At 36.0% G+C, this 15,111-nt stretch overlaps 2 protein-coding genes across 4 annotated transcripts in view; one reads left to right on the top strand and one right to left on the bottom strand.

Annotated features, from left to right (window-relative positions):
- Nucleotides 1-574: 574 nt before the first annotated feature.
- Nucleotides 575-10,135, top strand: LOC125670022 (mammalian ependymin-related protein 1-like). The gene is made up of 6 exons (XM_056163962.1): nucleotides 575-782; nucleotides 3,237-3,347; nucleotides 5,047-5,122; nucleotides 9,239-9,397; nucleotides 9,620-9,726; nucleotides 10,029-10,135. Exons 1-6 carry the CDS (start codon nucleotides 642-644, stop codon nucleotides 10,071-10,073), a joined length of 639 nt encoding a protein of 212 aa, XP_056019937.1. The 5' UTR covers nucleotides 575-641; the 3' UTR covers nucleotides 10,074-10,135.
- Nucleotides 9,969-15,111, bottom strand: part of LOC125670021 (SUN domain-containing protein 2-like) — a 28,841-nt gene continuing 23,698 nt past the window's right edge. For 2 of the 3 annotated variants that reach the window (XM_048904912.2, XM_048904913.2), the window contains exons 19-22: nucleotides 14,870-14,985; nucleotides 12,281-12,448; nucleotides 11,761-11,853; nucleotides 9,969-11,630 (exon numbers count right to left, since the gene is read on the bottom strand). In XM_048904912.2, the coding sequence (XP_048760869.2) occupies nucleotides 11,487-11,630; nucleotides 11,761-11,853; nucleotides 12,281-12,448; nucleotides 14,870-14,985 (521 nt within the window). In that variant the 3' untranslated portion in view covers nucleotides 9,969-11,486. Of the gene's footprint in view, nucleotides 11,631-11,760; nucleotides 11,854-12,280; nucleotides 12,449-14,869; nucleotides 14,986-15,111 lie in introns of those variants that run through there. The other variant, XM_048904914.2, reaches the window with a different exon arrangement.

Genomic DNA, 15,111 nt, shown 5'->3' with positions numbered 1-15,111 from the left:
CCTTTATCAGTATTTACAGCCTTTAATTTTGAAGTAAATACATGGCTACCAGTAACTAACTTTACCAGTTTCTAGTAACTGGTAACTAACTTTTTCTGTTTCTAGTAACTGGTAACTAACTTTTTCTGTTTCTAGTAACTGGTAACTAACTTTTTCTGTGGTGTTTTAAGGAGCCAGTTACTAGTCGCTAACTTTACAGATCTACATGTACGAGGAGTATTATGAACTATCCTTTTGCCATTGATATTTGATTGTTTTTAAAGGATAAGTTCGGGGGAGGGGGAGAGGGCATTCAGAAGTTGACCAAGTAAATATAGTAGTGTAACGATTGAATGTGTATATTTCTATATATATACCTCTACAGATAGAGGATAGACCAACGAATGTTTAATTGAAAACTGTATAATTACTATGCACAGGTGTATGTGAATAATTGTTGTATGTAATAATTGTATAATCTAAATGTACAAAACGTATGACAGAGACAGTTATCACCCAGTCCATGGCTTGTAGTTACTAGAAGTACTTTATTCTAGATTTCCTTATCTTAAGAGATAACTGTCAACAATGATAAGCCACGGACGGTGCCGGCGCTCTGACTCCCCTACATTCATTGTACATCTGAACATACCAGTGGCAACATGTTGCAAGTTTTTGTCTTCCTCTCATTTGCCTATGTTGCTAGATGCAACATTTGTTGTGTACCTCGCCAGTGGGAGGGACAGGAAGGGTCACAGCTTGGAAGTATGATGGACGGGGCAGCAATCCCTAACTTTATCCAGGTATGATATAAGTCGTTAATATCTGTCTTGTAACACACGTTCCAGATAAAGAGAGTATATCTGAATCCCTATAATCTTGGTCTACTCACGAGGGGACGATTCAAACGTTTGGTCTACATACGAAGTGATTAAAACGCTTGGTCTACATACAAAGGTTGATTAAAACGCTTGATCTACCTACGAAGTGATTAAAACGCTTGATCTACCTACGAAGTGATTAAAACGCTTGATCTACCTACGAAGTGATTAAAACGCTCTTGGTCTACATACGAAGTGATTAAAACGCTTGGTCTACACACGAGGGACATTCAAACGCTTGGTCTACATACGAAGGGTGATCAAAACGTTTGGTCTGCATACGGGGGTGGTCAAATCGTTTAATCTACATACGGGGGGTGATCAAAATTGATTTACGTACGAGGCATAATCAAATCATACGCAAGTTCACCTGAAATGTTCTACTTATAGTATAAGAATTTAGCAAATTAAAACAATTGAGGGGAAACCTTATTCTAATTGGCTTTAAAACATTTTGAAAGTAGTTAAGACTGCTCCCTTGGCGACACTTAACAACCGACTGGCACCTCCACAGATCAGAGTTGCTGAATATCCACAGACAATGTCCTGAACGTTCTGCCTTAGAAACATCTGTATAGGACTTACACCTGGAAACACCCATGTAGAATTTGTACTGAACATTCTGTCTTAGAAACATCTGTATAGGACTTACACCTGGAAACACCCATGTAAAATTTGCGGTCTTACAGTGATGACATTGTTTGCATTATGACATCATCATAAGTTCTAAATTGTGATCTTACAATCTTCATTATCAGACAATGTACGGTGTACCATTATATCGTTCCCTTGGTAACCAATTAATTTTAACAATCATAACCGAGCAAAACAACACATATTTTGGCTTTAGAATTTTCACCAGGCCGAGCGAGGGTGGGGGAGAGGGCATATGCAAGCAGGTTTTTATTCAATCGATACATGTATAGGCGTCTAGCGTGTAGTATTTTACGACTGTACAACGGAACCGCGTTGAATTAGGCAAAGTCGTGTATTTTTGTCCAAGCTTGGAAGGGGCGGTACAAACCCTCTCTGGACCTGTGCTTTTACTTTAATTAAATTACGTTATATTAACAAGGACCTAGAAAGGTTTATCATCGCTCAGACACTAAAGATTCCCACAAGGCTTCTGACCTTTATCATAAAAAAGATCAAACATTTTGAGCGCTTTAGTTCTAAAAATGATACTTCTCTCAGAGACAGCAGAATCAAATTCAAAGTGAGAGATTGAAGAGTGGTTGAAATTCGTGACCAAACAAATAATGATTAAATAACAGGAACAACAAAGGAAAACATGAAAAATCACCCACCCATCCCTTCTCAGTTCCGACGCCTGATTCTTAATTATGTTAAATAATCACCCACCCATCCCTTCTCAGTTCCGACGCCTGATTCTTAATTATGTTAGGTACATGTAATTAATTAAGAGTTAATGAACACAGCATGACTAGTTTATGATCAATTTAAAAGGTTTTGCAGACTCCAGACGTAATCACGGCGTACCGCTGTCTTTTACACTGACGGTTTAAAGTTTTATTGTCTTTTACACTGACGGTTTAAAGTTTTTATTGTCTTTTACACTGACGGTTTAAAGTTTTTATTGTCTTTTACACTGACGGTTTAAAGTTTTTATTGTCTTTTACACTGACGGTTTAAAGTTTTATTATCTTTTACACTGACGGTTTATTGTCTTTTACACTGACGGTTTATTGTCTTTTACACTGACGGTTTAAAGTTTTATTGTCTTTTACACTGACGGTTTAAAGTTTTATTATCTTTTACACTGACGGTTTAAAGTTTTTATTGTCTTTTACACTGACGGTTTAAAGTTTTTACTGTCTTTTACACTGACGGTTTAAAGTTTTATTATCTTTTACACTGACGGTTTAAAGTTTTTATTGTCTTTTACACTGACGGTTTAAAGTTTTATTATCTTTTACACTGACGGTTTAAAGTTTTATTGTCTTTTACACTGACAGTTTAAAGTTTTATTGTCTTTTACACTGACGGTTTAAAGTTTTTATTGTCTTTTACACTGACGGTTTAAAGTTTTTATTGTCTTTTACACTGACGGTTTAAAGTTTTATTATCTTTTACACTGACGGTTTATTGTCTTTTACACTGACGGTTTATTGTCTTTTACACTGACGGTTGAAAGTTTTATTGTCTTTTACACTGACGGTTTATAGTTTTATGTTGAGAAAAATAATCATTACGATTTTTGCGATCCATATACAACTTGAAACATATAGTCGACTAATGCTGCAATAATCTGCGAACGCCACAGTGGCACATTCAGGAACAATAAGATACGCAAGTACTCATCAAAACTCCAAACGTGTATAAGAAGTCTCGATGATGTATTATTTCTTTCTCCAGAGTTCCGTACACGTGTCTTACGATGCCATCAACCAGAAAGTGGCAGCCACCCAGTACATGGACGTGGACGGATACCAGATCCAGGCCAAAGTCATCATGGACTACAGAAATGTGAGCACACTTAAAACAGCCCCCTGTCTACCACCTCCAACCATCCACACGCCTAAACACATACAACAATCCATTGAACACATAGCATATTCCACGTAAACACTTAAAATATCCCACATCAACACTTAAAATACATGTATAGTATACAATTATTGTATACCCTGTAAAATTCACTATATATATATATATGTGAATTATCCCACTTATATACCTTATATTCTATATCTTACAGCCAACTTAAAACAACCTTATCATAACGACAACCCTGGGTTAGAAATCTAAATAATTCCCTATTTTGTATCTCTTAGACAAGGCTTATTAATTCTATTTACAACTTCATGCACACACCTGATTTGTGTACTATAAAAATAACTTCTGTACATCTAACGTTTATGTTGTAAAATTGATATCCAATACAATTTAATTTTCATTCTCAACACAGCCTAGTCTAATAACAAAACAGTCTCAGTCTATAACACACACAACATCTAATAACAAAACAGTCCCAACCTATAACACACACAACATCTAATAACAAAATACTCCCAACCTATAACACACATAACATCTAATAACAAAACAGTCCCAACCTATAACACACACAACATCTAATAAAAAAATAGTCCCAACCTATAACACACACAACATCTAATAACAAAACAGTCCCAACCTATAACACACACAACATCTAATAACAAAACAGTCCCAACCTATAACACACACAACATCTAATAACAAAACAGTCCCAACCTATAACACACACAACATCTAATAACAAAACAGTCCCAACTTATAACACACACAACATCTAATAACAAAACAGTCTCAACCTATAACATACACAACATCTAATAACAAAACAGTCCCAACCTATAACACACACAACATCTAATAACAAAACAGTTCCAACCTATAACACACACAACATGTAATATCAAAACAGTCCCAACCTATAACACACACAACATGTAATAACAAAACAGTCCCAACCTATAACACACACAACATCTAATAACAAAACAGTCCCAACCTATAACACACACACAACATGTAATAACAAAACTGTCCCAACCTATAACACACACAACATCTAATAACAAAACAGTCCCAACCTATAACACACACAACATCTAATAACAAAACAGTCTCAATCTATAACACACACAACATGTAATAACAAAACAGTCCCAACCTATAACACACACAACATGTAATAACAAAACAGTCCCAACCTATAACACACACAACATGTAATAACAAAACAGTCCCAACCTATAACACACACAACATGTAATAACAAAACAGTCCCAACCTATAACACACACAACATGTAATAACAAAACAGTCCCAACCTATAACACACACAACATGTAATAACAAAACGGTCCCAACCTATAACACACACAACATGTAATAACAAAACAGTCCCAACCAATAACACACACAATATCTAATAACAAAACAGTCCCTCGCACTAAAATCTAATAGTTTAATTATATCCAGTAAGTTTATGTTTTAAAACTACAGGGTATGAAAAATCTCTTTGCTGTAAGCATGAATTCATTATCAGTGAGTCTGATGCAACCGTGGTTTACTGTACATTTAGTTTTAATGTGCATTAGCATAGGAGAACATTCAAACCATGCATGCTTGACCTTGGTGCTGCCCACATCTAATTGTTATACCTCTCTGTTTTCAGGGTGTACAATACTCAATCAATGGTACAACTTGTACACGAACCACGCTTCCAGCATTCCAAGAAAACTGTATCCCAGGTAATGTTCACACTAATGTTCACACATACTAATGTCACACAGATAATGTCACACAGGTAATGTCCACACATACTAATGTCACACAGGTAATGTCCAAACATACTAATGTCACATATACTAATATCACACAGGTAATGCCCACACATACTAATGTCCACACATACTAATGTCACACATACTAATGTCACACATGTAATGTCCACACATACTAATGTCCACACATACTAATGTCACACAGGTAATGTCACACATGTAATGTCACACAGGTAATGTCACACATACTAATGTCCACACATACTAATGTCACACATGTAATGTCCACACATACTAATGTCCACACATACTAATGTCACACATACTAATGTCTCACAGGTAATGTCCACACATACTAATGTCACACATACTAATGTCACACAGGTAATGTCCACACATACTAATGTCACACATACTAATGTCACACATACTAATGTCACACAAGTAATGTCTACACATACTAATGTCCACACATACTAATGTCACACAGGTAATGTTCACACATACTAATGTCACACAGGTAATGTCCACACATACTAATGTCACACAGGTAATGTCACACATATTAATGTCACACAGGTAATGTTCACACATACTAATGTCACACATACTAATGTCCACACATACTAATGTCTCACAGGTAATGTCACACATACTAATGTCACACAGGTAATGTCACACAGGTAAAATCCACACATACTAATGTCTACACATACTAATGTCTACACTTACTAATGTCTACACATACTAATGCCACACATACTAATGTCACATAGGTAATGTCCACACATACTAATGTCACACAGTTAATGTCCACACATATTAATGTCTACACATACTAATGTCACACATACTAATGTCACATAGGTAATGTCCACACATACTAATGTCACACAGGTAATGTCCACACATATTAATGTCTACACATACTAATGTCACACAAGTAATGTCCACACATACTAATGTCCACACATACTAATGTCCACACATACTAATGTCACATAGGTAATGTCCACACATACTAATGTCACACAGGTAATGTCCACACATATTAATGTCTACACATACTAATGTCACACAGGTAATGTCCACACATACTAATGTCCACACATACTAATGTCCACACATACTAATGTCACACAGGTAATGTCCACACAAGTAATGTACACACATACTAATGTCCACACATACTAATGTCACACATACTAATGTCACACATACTAATGTCCACACATACTAATGTCCACACATACTAATGACACACACTAATGTCTACACATACCAATGTCACACATACTAATGTCACACACATACTAATGTCACACAGGTAATATCCACACATACTAATGTCACACATACTAATGTACACACATACTAATGTCACACATACTAATGTCACATAGGTAATGTCCACACATACTAATGTCCACACATACTAATGTCACACAGGTAATGTCCACACTTACTAATGTCCACACATACTAATGTCACACAGGTAATGTCTACACACACTAATATCACACAGGTAATGTCTACACACACTAATGTCCACACATACTAATGTCACACAGGTAATGTCCACACATACTAATGTCACACAGGTAATGTCCACACATACTAATGTCACACAGGTAATGTCCACACATACTAATGTCACACAAGTAATGTCTACACACACTAATATCCACACATACTAATGTCACACAGGTAATGTTCACACATACTAATGTCACACAGGTAATGTTCACACATACTAATGTCACACAGATAATGTCTACACATACTAATGTCTACACATACTAATGTCCACACATACTAATGTCACACAGGTAATGTCCACACATACTAATGTCACACAGGTAATGCTCACACATATTAATGTCTACACATACTAATGTCACACAGGTAATGTCCACACATACTAATGTCACACAGGTAATGTCTACACATACTAATGTCTACACATACTAATGCCACACATACTAATGTCACACAGGTAATGTCCACACATACTAATGTCACACAGGTAATGTCCACACATACTAATGTCACACAGGTAATGTCCACACATACTAATGTCACACAGGTAATGTCTACACATACCAATGTCACACATACTAATGTCACACACATACTAATGTCACACAGGTAATGTCACACAGATAATGTCACACAGGTAATGTCCACACATACTAATGTCACACATACTAATGTCCACACATACTAATGTCACACATACTAATGTCACACATACTAATGTCCACACATACTAATGTCACACATACTAATGTCACACAGGTAATGTCTACACATACTAATGTCTACACACACTAATGTTCACACATACTAATGTCACACAGGTAATGTCTACACACACTAATGTCCACACATACTAATGTCACACAGGTAATGTCCACACATACTAATGTCACACAGGTAATGTCCACACATACTAATGTCACACAGGTAATGTCCACACATACTAATGTCACACAAGTAATGTCTACACACACTAATATCCACACATACTAATGTCACACAGGTAATGTTCACACATACTAATGTCACACAGGTAATGTTCGCACATACTAATGTCACACAGATAATGTCTACACATACTAATGTCTACACATACTAATGTCCACACATACTAATGTCACACAGGTAATGTCCACACATACTAATGTCACACAGGTAATGCTCACACATATTAATGTCTACACATACTAATGTCACACAGGTAATGTCCACACATACTAATGTCACACAGGTAATGTCTACACATACTAATGTCTACACATACTAATGCCACACATACTAATGTCACACAGGTAATGTCCACACATACTAATGTCACACAGGTAATGTCCACACATACCAATGTCACACATACTAATGTCACACACATACTAATGTCACACAGGTAATGTCACACAGATAATGTCACACAGGTAATGTCCACACATACTAATGTCACACATACTAATGTCCACACATACTAATGTCACACATACTAATGTCACACAGGTAATGTCTACACATACTAATGTCTACACACACTAATGTTCACACATACTAATGTCACACAGGTAATGTCTACACACACTAATGTCCACACATACTAATGTCACACAGGTAATGTCCACACATACTAATGTCACACAGGTAATGTTCACACATACTAATGTCACAAAGGTAATGTCCACACATACTAATGTCACACAGGTAATGTTCACACATACTAATGTCACACAGGTAATGTTCACACATACTAGTGTCACACAGGTAATGTTCACACATACTAATGTCACACAGGTAATGTTCACACATATTAATGTCTACACATATTAATGTCACACAGGTAATGTCCACACATACTAATGTCACACAGGTAATGTCCACACATACTAATGTCCACACATGTAATGTCCACACATACTAATGTCCACACATACTAATGTCACACATACTAATGTCACACAGGTAATGTTCACACATACTAATGTCCACACATACTAATGTCACACATACTAATGTCCACACATACTAATGTCACACAGGTAATGTCCACACATACTAATGTCACACAGGTAATGTCCACACATACTAATGTCACACAGGTAATGTCCACACATACTAATGTCACACCGGTAATGTCTACACACACTAATATCCACACATACTTATGTCCACACACTCATCTTGTGCTACTCCAACCACCAAGTTCCAGAATGAACTTCAGTAAGTTGTACAACTGATTCAACACTACATGTGAAGGTCTGTTCCTGATTGTGACTATGTCCCATTTTGGCAGTTTGACCTTGGAATGACCTTTATCTAACAGTCTTAACACCGATTTTTCTCCTATATAATTCAAAAGTCATGACCAAGGGTAAACAGACAGACCAAATTCAAAATGCCTCCCATCCCTTGTACATAGAAATTAAAAATAAATTTGATACCCAATAGGCCTACATCTCAACTTGAACAATATATGTACTGTATGCAGGAATAATTCTCTGCATGTTTCCACACCCTTCTTTTTATGTTTCTAATATTGTTAACTTATGTTACTACATACAGATGGTGCCCAGGAGACTGAACAAACCCTAGGGGCTGGAGGAAAATCCCTGGCCGTCAAGACGTACACCATGATGGTGGCAAACCTGAGTGTCACTGCCCAGGTTACCGAGGCAGGCTGTATACCCATATCAGAGACCATTATAGGATATTCCGCTGGAAGTAAGTCCATTTCAACTAACCATTTAGACCGACAGAATTATCCACAATCTGGTCAACAAGCCTATTGTTTAAAATGGGAGACCTATAGCTCTTGCACATTTTTTCCAAAGTTCAATTACTATGCTTCAAAACAATAAATTCAGAAAAGCAATTTGGCTTATTGAATATTCACAATATTTCAGTTGTGCTGCATTCTCATTGCCATATTTACTTCTTTCATAGGAAACATCCACCTGGTGACAGGGTTTAGTGGCATCACTCCTGGCATTTCCAATCCCACCGTTTTCAATCCTCCCGTTATGTGTATGGCAGGTCCTATTTATCCTGCTGTAAGTTACAGTTTGTTTTAAGTGAATTATGAGATGGTTAAAACTTACAATCCTGATAAAACCCATCCCCCCCTCCCAGATTGACCCATTTAAACATTGCATAGCAGCATGTCTGGGAGAGCAAGGATATGATTTTAATTAGATTGGTAGATAGCGGCATACTTTAATACTTCTCCCTAAAGGTAATAAATTAATCATCTATCCTATATCTACACCCAGAAAATAATGAAAATTCAAATACACACATTTGTTTGTAATTTATTCAGTTTCTTCAAATAATAAAAAATTCTGTACTTTTTCAGGATATTTCTATGAGAAAGAGAGTGTCCTTTCTTCATCCATTGTAAATTTTCTTTTCCTTACTTCTGTATACATCATTATTAAATTTTGTACTTGTAACCATAAAAAATTCTTTGTTTTTCCTTGAAGATCACAATCATTCTTTTTGCCCAAGTCAATAAATTCATTTTCAACTTGGATGAAATAATATGCAATCTTAAATACTGGTATTCTACAAAACATGTATTTAATGGTGCACTCCATTTCATTATCATTTTCTAATACTGTAAATCACACTTCATTTGCAAGAACATTATTTATGCATAATTTCACAAGACTTACCATTAGTAAATAAACTCTTATACATAGAAGATTTAAGCAATGAATAATAATTTGCAATAATTATGTCTTGTGAATAAATACATCATTGTAGTCACGCAAAAATAAAGTCTCACAAAATAAAAGTAATCTACAGTACGCAAGGCAAGGACAATAATGCACATACACACACAGTTGTGGTATATATTCTTTGATTTACATGAAAGATGGAGGCAAGTATGACTAAGTACTATAAACCTGGATGACAAACTGAAGTACATTTTCTACAGGAACACATTCATTTTCTGTTTGAGATTCATTGAAGACCCTGAGACATGAGGCACCAGGCAATTTTTGTTTCATGATAAATCCATGGATAAAATTTCAATTATGAACCAACTAAATTCAAAACTATACTTTCAAAAACTAACAGATGTAGAATACAAATTGTTTTGGAACACATGTATAGCTATTGAAACTGTTGTAGTTTGTCTTAGGATCAACGTTAAAAAATCATACTACTTCAATCTAATAGTCAGCATTAAATACAAAAAGCATGTTAATTTAAAAAAGAATAATAAAAAAATACATAAATTAATGTACAACAAAATATTGTATATACCCACGACAACGACTGAACACAGCTTGGGTGGCGAACGAAACACTCCAAAGTCAGCTCTAAATTATGCAGTTACATGTAATTCATCATAAGTACTCACATGTAATTCATTATGCACTTGGTACAACCTTTTGTAAACACTTAAAAATGTGGCCAATGATTACCGGTGGCCATCACTTTGGTTTGATTGCTAATGTTTTGCAAATTTTAATATAAGGAAAGTAAGGCATCACCTAAATTATAAAAAAAATCACCAAGAGAGTGTTTATCACAGAAAAAAGTCATTTCTTGGGAAGATCCACTCCTTGAAAAGTCATTCTTGGGGAAGATCCACTCCTTGAAAAGTCATTCGTGGGAAGATCCACTCCTTGAGAAGTCATTCTTGGGAAGATCCACTCCTTGAAAAGTCATTCTTGGGAAGATCAACTCCTTGAAAAGTCATTCGTGGGAAGATCCACTCCTTGAAAAGTCATTCGCGGGAAGATTCACTCCTTGAGAGACCATGTACACAGGAGAAGTTTTTTTTCACCAGAGAACTCCATTGTCACCCTGCTGACTTTTTGGTTGGTTTTGGTGGTTTGTACGGTACACCATGCACTCGGAATCTATAGAGACACGTGTACAAAGGATTTCCATGGTTACTCAAAATACTCAGTTGGATCAATTTGTAGGCACCAACATTGGACTTCTGAAATGATAAAGTCATCTGATTAAGTTCCATCACTTAAAAATCCCACAACCTTCTTCACGTTAAGAAAATAACAGATGTGCAATAATTTTTCCTGGGTGCATTCCTGGGTGATTCTCAGCATTCATACCTGTATTTTAAAGGTCTGTAGAGGTGGCCCAGAGTCCAGGTAGGTAAAGTTTCCTATGTGTACTCCTACCACATCATTTTCACTGCGTAAACCCTACATTGACAGTAATTGACAGATCATATAATTACACAACAAATATTGAAAGGTATTTCACACAGATAAAACTGCAGCCCTTATTGTCCACCTCCCTAAAAGATCTACACTGGTTTCAATAAAAGTTGTTTCCTGTAGATTCTTAAACATACACGATGAATTTCTTATCGCGTACGTGTAAGTTTGTGAGAGGCATCACTCACGAAATACTAACTCGTTTTTAATTTTCTGTTGCTAAAATACATGCAAGAACTCTTGATTAACAGACTACTACGTATACAAGTCATTTCTCCATATTCAGTACTCGCGTTAAATGAGAAATCTACAGTATATAAACCAAAGATTAAAAACATTACACATAAAATGATGACAGTATTTATCACGAAACACAATCCTCTCCCTGAATTATTACATCACTGCTGCTTACCAGGACGGTAAAGCCTTTGGGGGCACTGTCGATCTTCCCATCGGCCGACAGGGACTTTGGAATGTGCTCCAGCGTGAAAGCGCTGGGAGTGATGTTGGCTGACAGTTCTATCACAAGGTGGCCTTTACTGCCCTGAAAGGCCCAACAGGAACCCGGCTGCATCTCAGGCTGTAACCAGTTAAACAGTGTCAGTAATATCGTGGAACACAAATCCTGTACAAGAACTAAATATGTTGTGTGAATTTGTGAAACCTGAGTGTGACAAAGTTCACTTTGTACAGTTCAAGTGTTATGTCCAAAATGAGGTTAAAGTTACAGATAGATTTAACATGACCCAAAACAATACCCTCCCATCCACACACACATACACACCAACCTCATATTCTGAACCTCATGAATAGACTGGCAAATGTTATTTAAGTAAATTCACTAAGACTTGTCACATTTCAAAAGACAGTATGTTGTATTCAGCAAGAAAACTGTCAAGTCAGAAAGGTCCCAGAATGAACATTATCCATTAGGTGCTCTACTACTGATCTACATGTATCTGGTCAGGAGGTTGAATTAGCATAATTAGTACATCCACCCTTAATTTTTTTTTTCTGAACTCAAAGGTATCACATGCCAAAGAAAGAATTGTCAGTTAATTAATGTTTTTAAAAATTTAAGTCCTGTAACTCTGTAACAACAAAACCCCTAAAGGGCTCTCTCTTTGCTTAAAGACCCAATTTTAAGTTGACACCCCCAAATTGTAAGCTGCCTGCCAATCAAACATTTAACAATATATCTCAGGTGGAGTGATATCTGCAGACACTGTGGTCTGGGGCTACCCCAGAGAGGTGTTTTGATAACAATAGCAGCCAGTACCTACAGGCATTCTTTAGATCTTGAGGAAGCCCAGTATACCTGAGTTTTGATAGCAATGACCTGTCCACAACTGCTATTTTCTTGTAATTCAATTGTTTTTAAAAAGGCCCCTGAACAATGCAATTTCAATATAAATGTAATTTTGCCCCTCTATATACCTGTATTATAAATTACACAATCAGAAATCAAACAATAATTTGCACAATAATTTCTAAAACTTGTAACCTATTGAAATAATTTATGTCATCAATTTATGATACCTCTATATTTATAACAGAATAAATTATTCATTGAGTCAATGACAGAGAGAGAGAAAGAGGGGTGGGTGTAGAATGTGTATCAGCTACCCATAGGAATACAACCATTATTCAAACACTATGACCACAGAAACTCTGCAGAGGTCCCTGAGACAGGTCCTGTGTATATCAAAACTATAATAAAAAGCATGGACAGGTAGATTTCTACCATGTTCTGTCTCTGTGTATTTCTTTGAGTGTCATGGGATATAGCAATTAACACCTTGGTAGACCCTGGCCACTCCAGGTAAATAACATCTGTTTAGATTAGGCTCCACCTACATTTTCACTGACCCTAGGGTCATGAGATGGGTCTTTAATTTAAAGACCCAAAAATAATACCATATGGTTTCTTCATGGATCACTGGATGTGGGCGGAGCTTATCTTTGGTCATTGTTATTTACCTGGCCAAAAGATCAGGGTGTTATGTATACTTTTGATAGACACAGGACATGTTTCAAGGGCGTCCTTAGAGTTTCAGTGGTGATAGTGTTTGTATGATGGTTGTATCTCTAACAGTAGCTGACACAGTCTATACCCACCACCCCTTTTTTCTCCTCTCTTTCTCTCATTCATTGGCTTAATGATTAATTAATTTCATAAATATAGAGCTATCATAAATTGATAATATAAATTATTTCATAAGTTACAAGTTTTAGAAATGAATGTGCAAAGTATTGTTTGATTTCTGATTGTGTAATTTATAATACATGTATATAGAAGAGAAAAGAATACAATTATATTAAAATTGCATTGTTAATAATTGGGAGAAAATAGCAGTCCTGGACAGGTCCATGCTATCAAAACTCTTGTATACTGGGCTTCCTCAAGATCTAAAGAATTGACTGTTATTGCTATCAAAACACCTCTCTGGGGTCCCTCCAGACCACAATCTCTGCAGATGTCATTCCACCTGAGATCTATTGTTAAATGTTTGAATGACAAGTGGCTAACAATTTGGGGGTGTTAACTTAAAGTTGGGTCTTTAAGTATTAGATATCAAATTTCTGAAAATCTTCCCAAAGAATCATATTTTATTCTGTGGCATAAAAAGTGCTGAGGGACAGACAGAAATCTGAAAATGGAAAGGGGTCTTCCTCTGTCTAATCTGAATATTATGTATAAAAATCTTCTCATGTAATCTCAAGTCATTTCATGCCATAGACATATACTGTAATCTTATTGATATGAGAAAAAAAAAATTGGAAGTCAAAAATTTGAAAATTGAAAGGGGTCTTTTTCTGCCTAATCAAAGTAAGGAAATCCTCCAAAGGAAACTTCATAAGTTATTGAGTGTCATAGAAAGTGCTAAGGGACGGATAGAATGATTACAATAGAACACCAGCCATATGGTGGGGCCCTAATAAAATTTGCCCACTGATAACGAAGATGTACAGAATTGTGTGTAGCTGCATTAGAACTCACCTGGATGACACTGCGAGGTGAGTTGGACACATACCAAAGGGGAATCCCCAGGATACTTAAACGAGCTGTGTTTTTGTGAAATGTCTGGGAACATTTTGTACTTATAATACTGCCTCCTTAAATACAAAACAGGTTGTTAGTCAAACAAATCTTGAAAACATCAGCATGTAATTTTAACATGCAAAAGACAGCAATTTTAAAGATGTAATACATGTAGCAGAATGATTATTGTAACAGATTTA

Source organism: Ostrea edulis, chromosome 4 (genome assembly GCF_947568905.1).
Source record: "Ostrea edulis chromosome 4, xbOstEdul1.1, whole genome shotgun sequence".
In the NCBI taxonomy this organism is placed as follows: domain Eukaryota; kingdom Metazoa; phylum Mollusca; class Bivalvia; order Ostreida; family Ostreidae; genus Ostrea; species Ostrea edulis.
The sequence above is the reverse complement of the archived record's forward strand: the minus strand, read 5'-3'. Positions and strand labels throughout refer to the sequence as shown.

Bases quoted from the DNA above. Each gene is read 5' to 3' on its own strand.
- LOC125670022 (XM_056163962.1), top strand. From the start codon at position 642: ATGTTGCAAGTTTTTGTCTTCCTCTCATTTGCCTATGTTGCTAGATGC. The intron at 9,398-9,619 runs GTAAGTCCATTT...CTTCTTTCATAG, and splicing joins TATAGGATATTCCGCTGGAA to GAAACATCCACCTGGTGACA. The intron at 9,727-10,028 runs GTAAGTTACAGT...GTACTTTTTCAG, and splicing joins CAGGTCCTATTTATCCTGCT to GATATTTCTATGAGAAAGAG.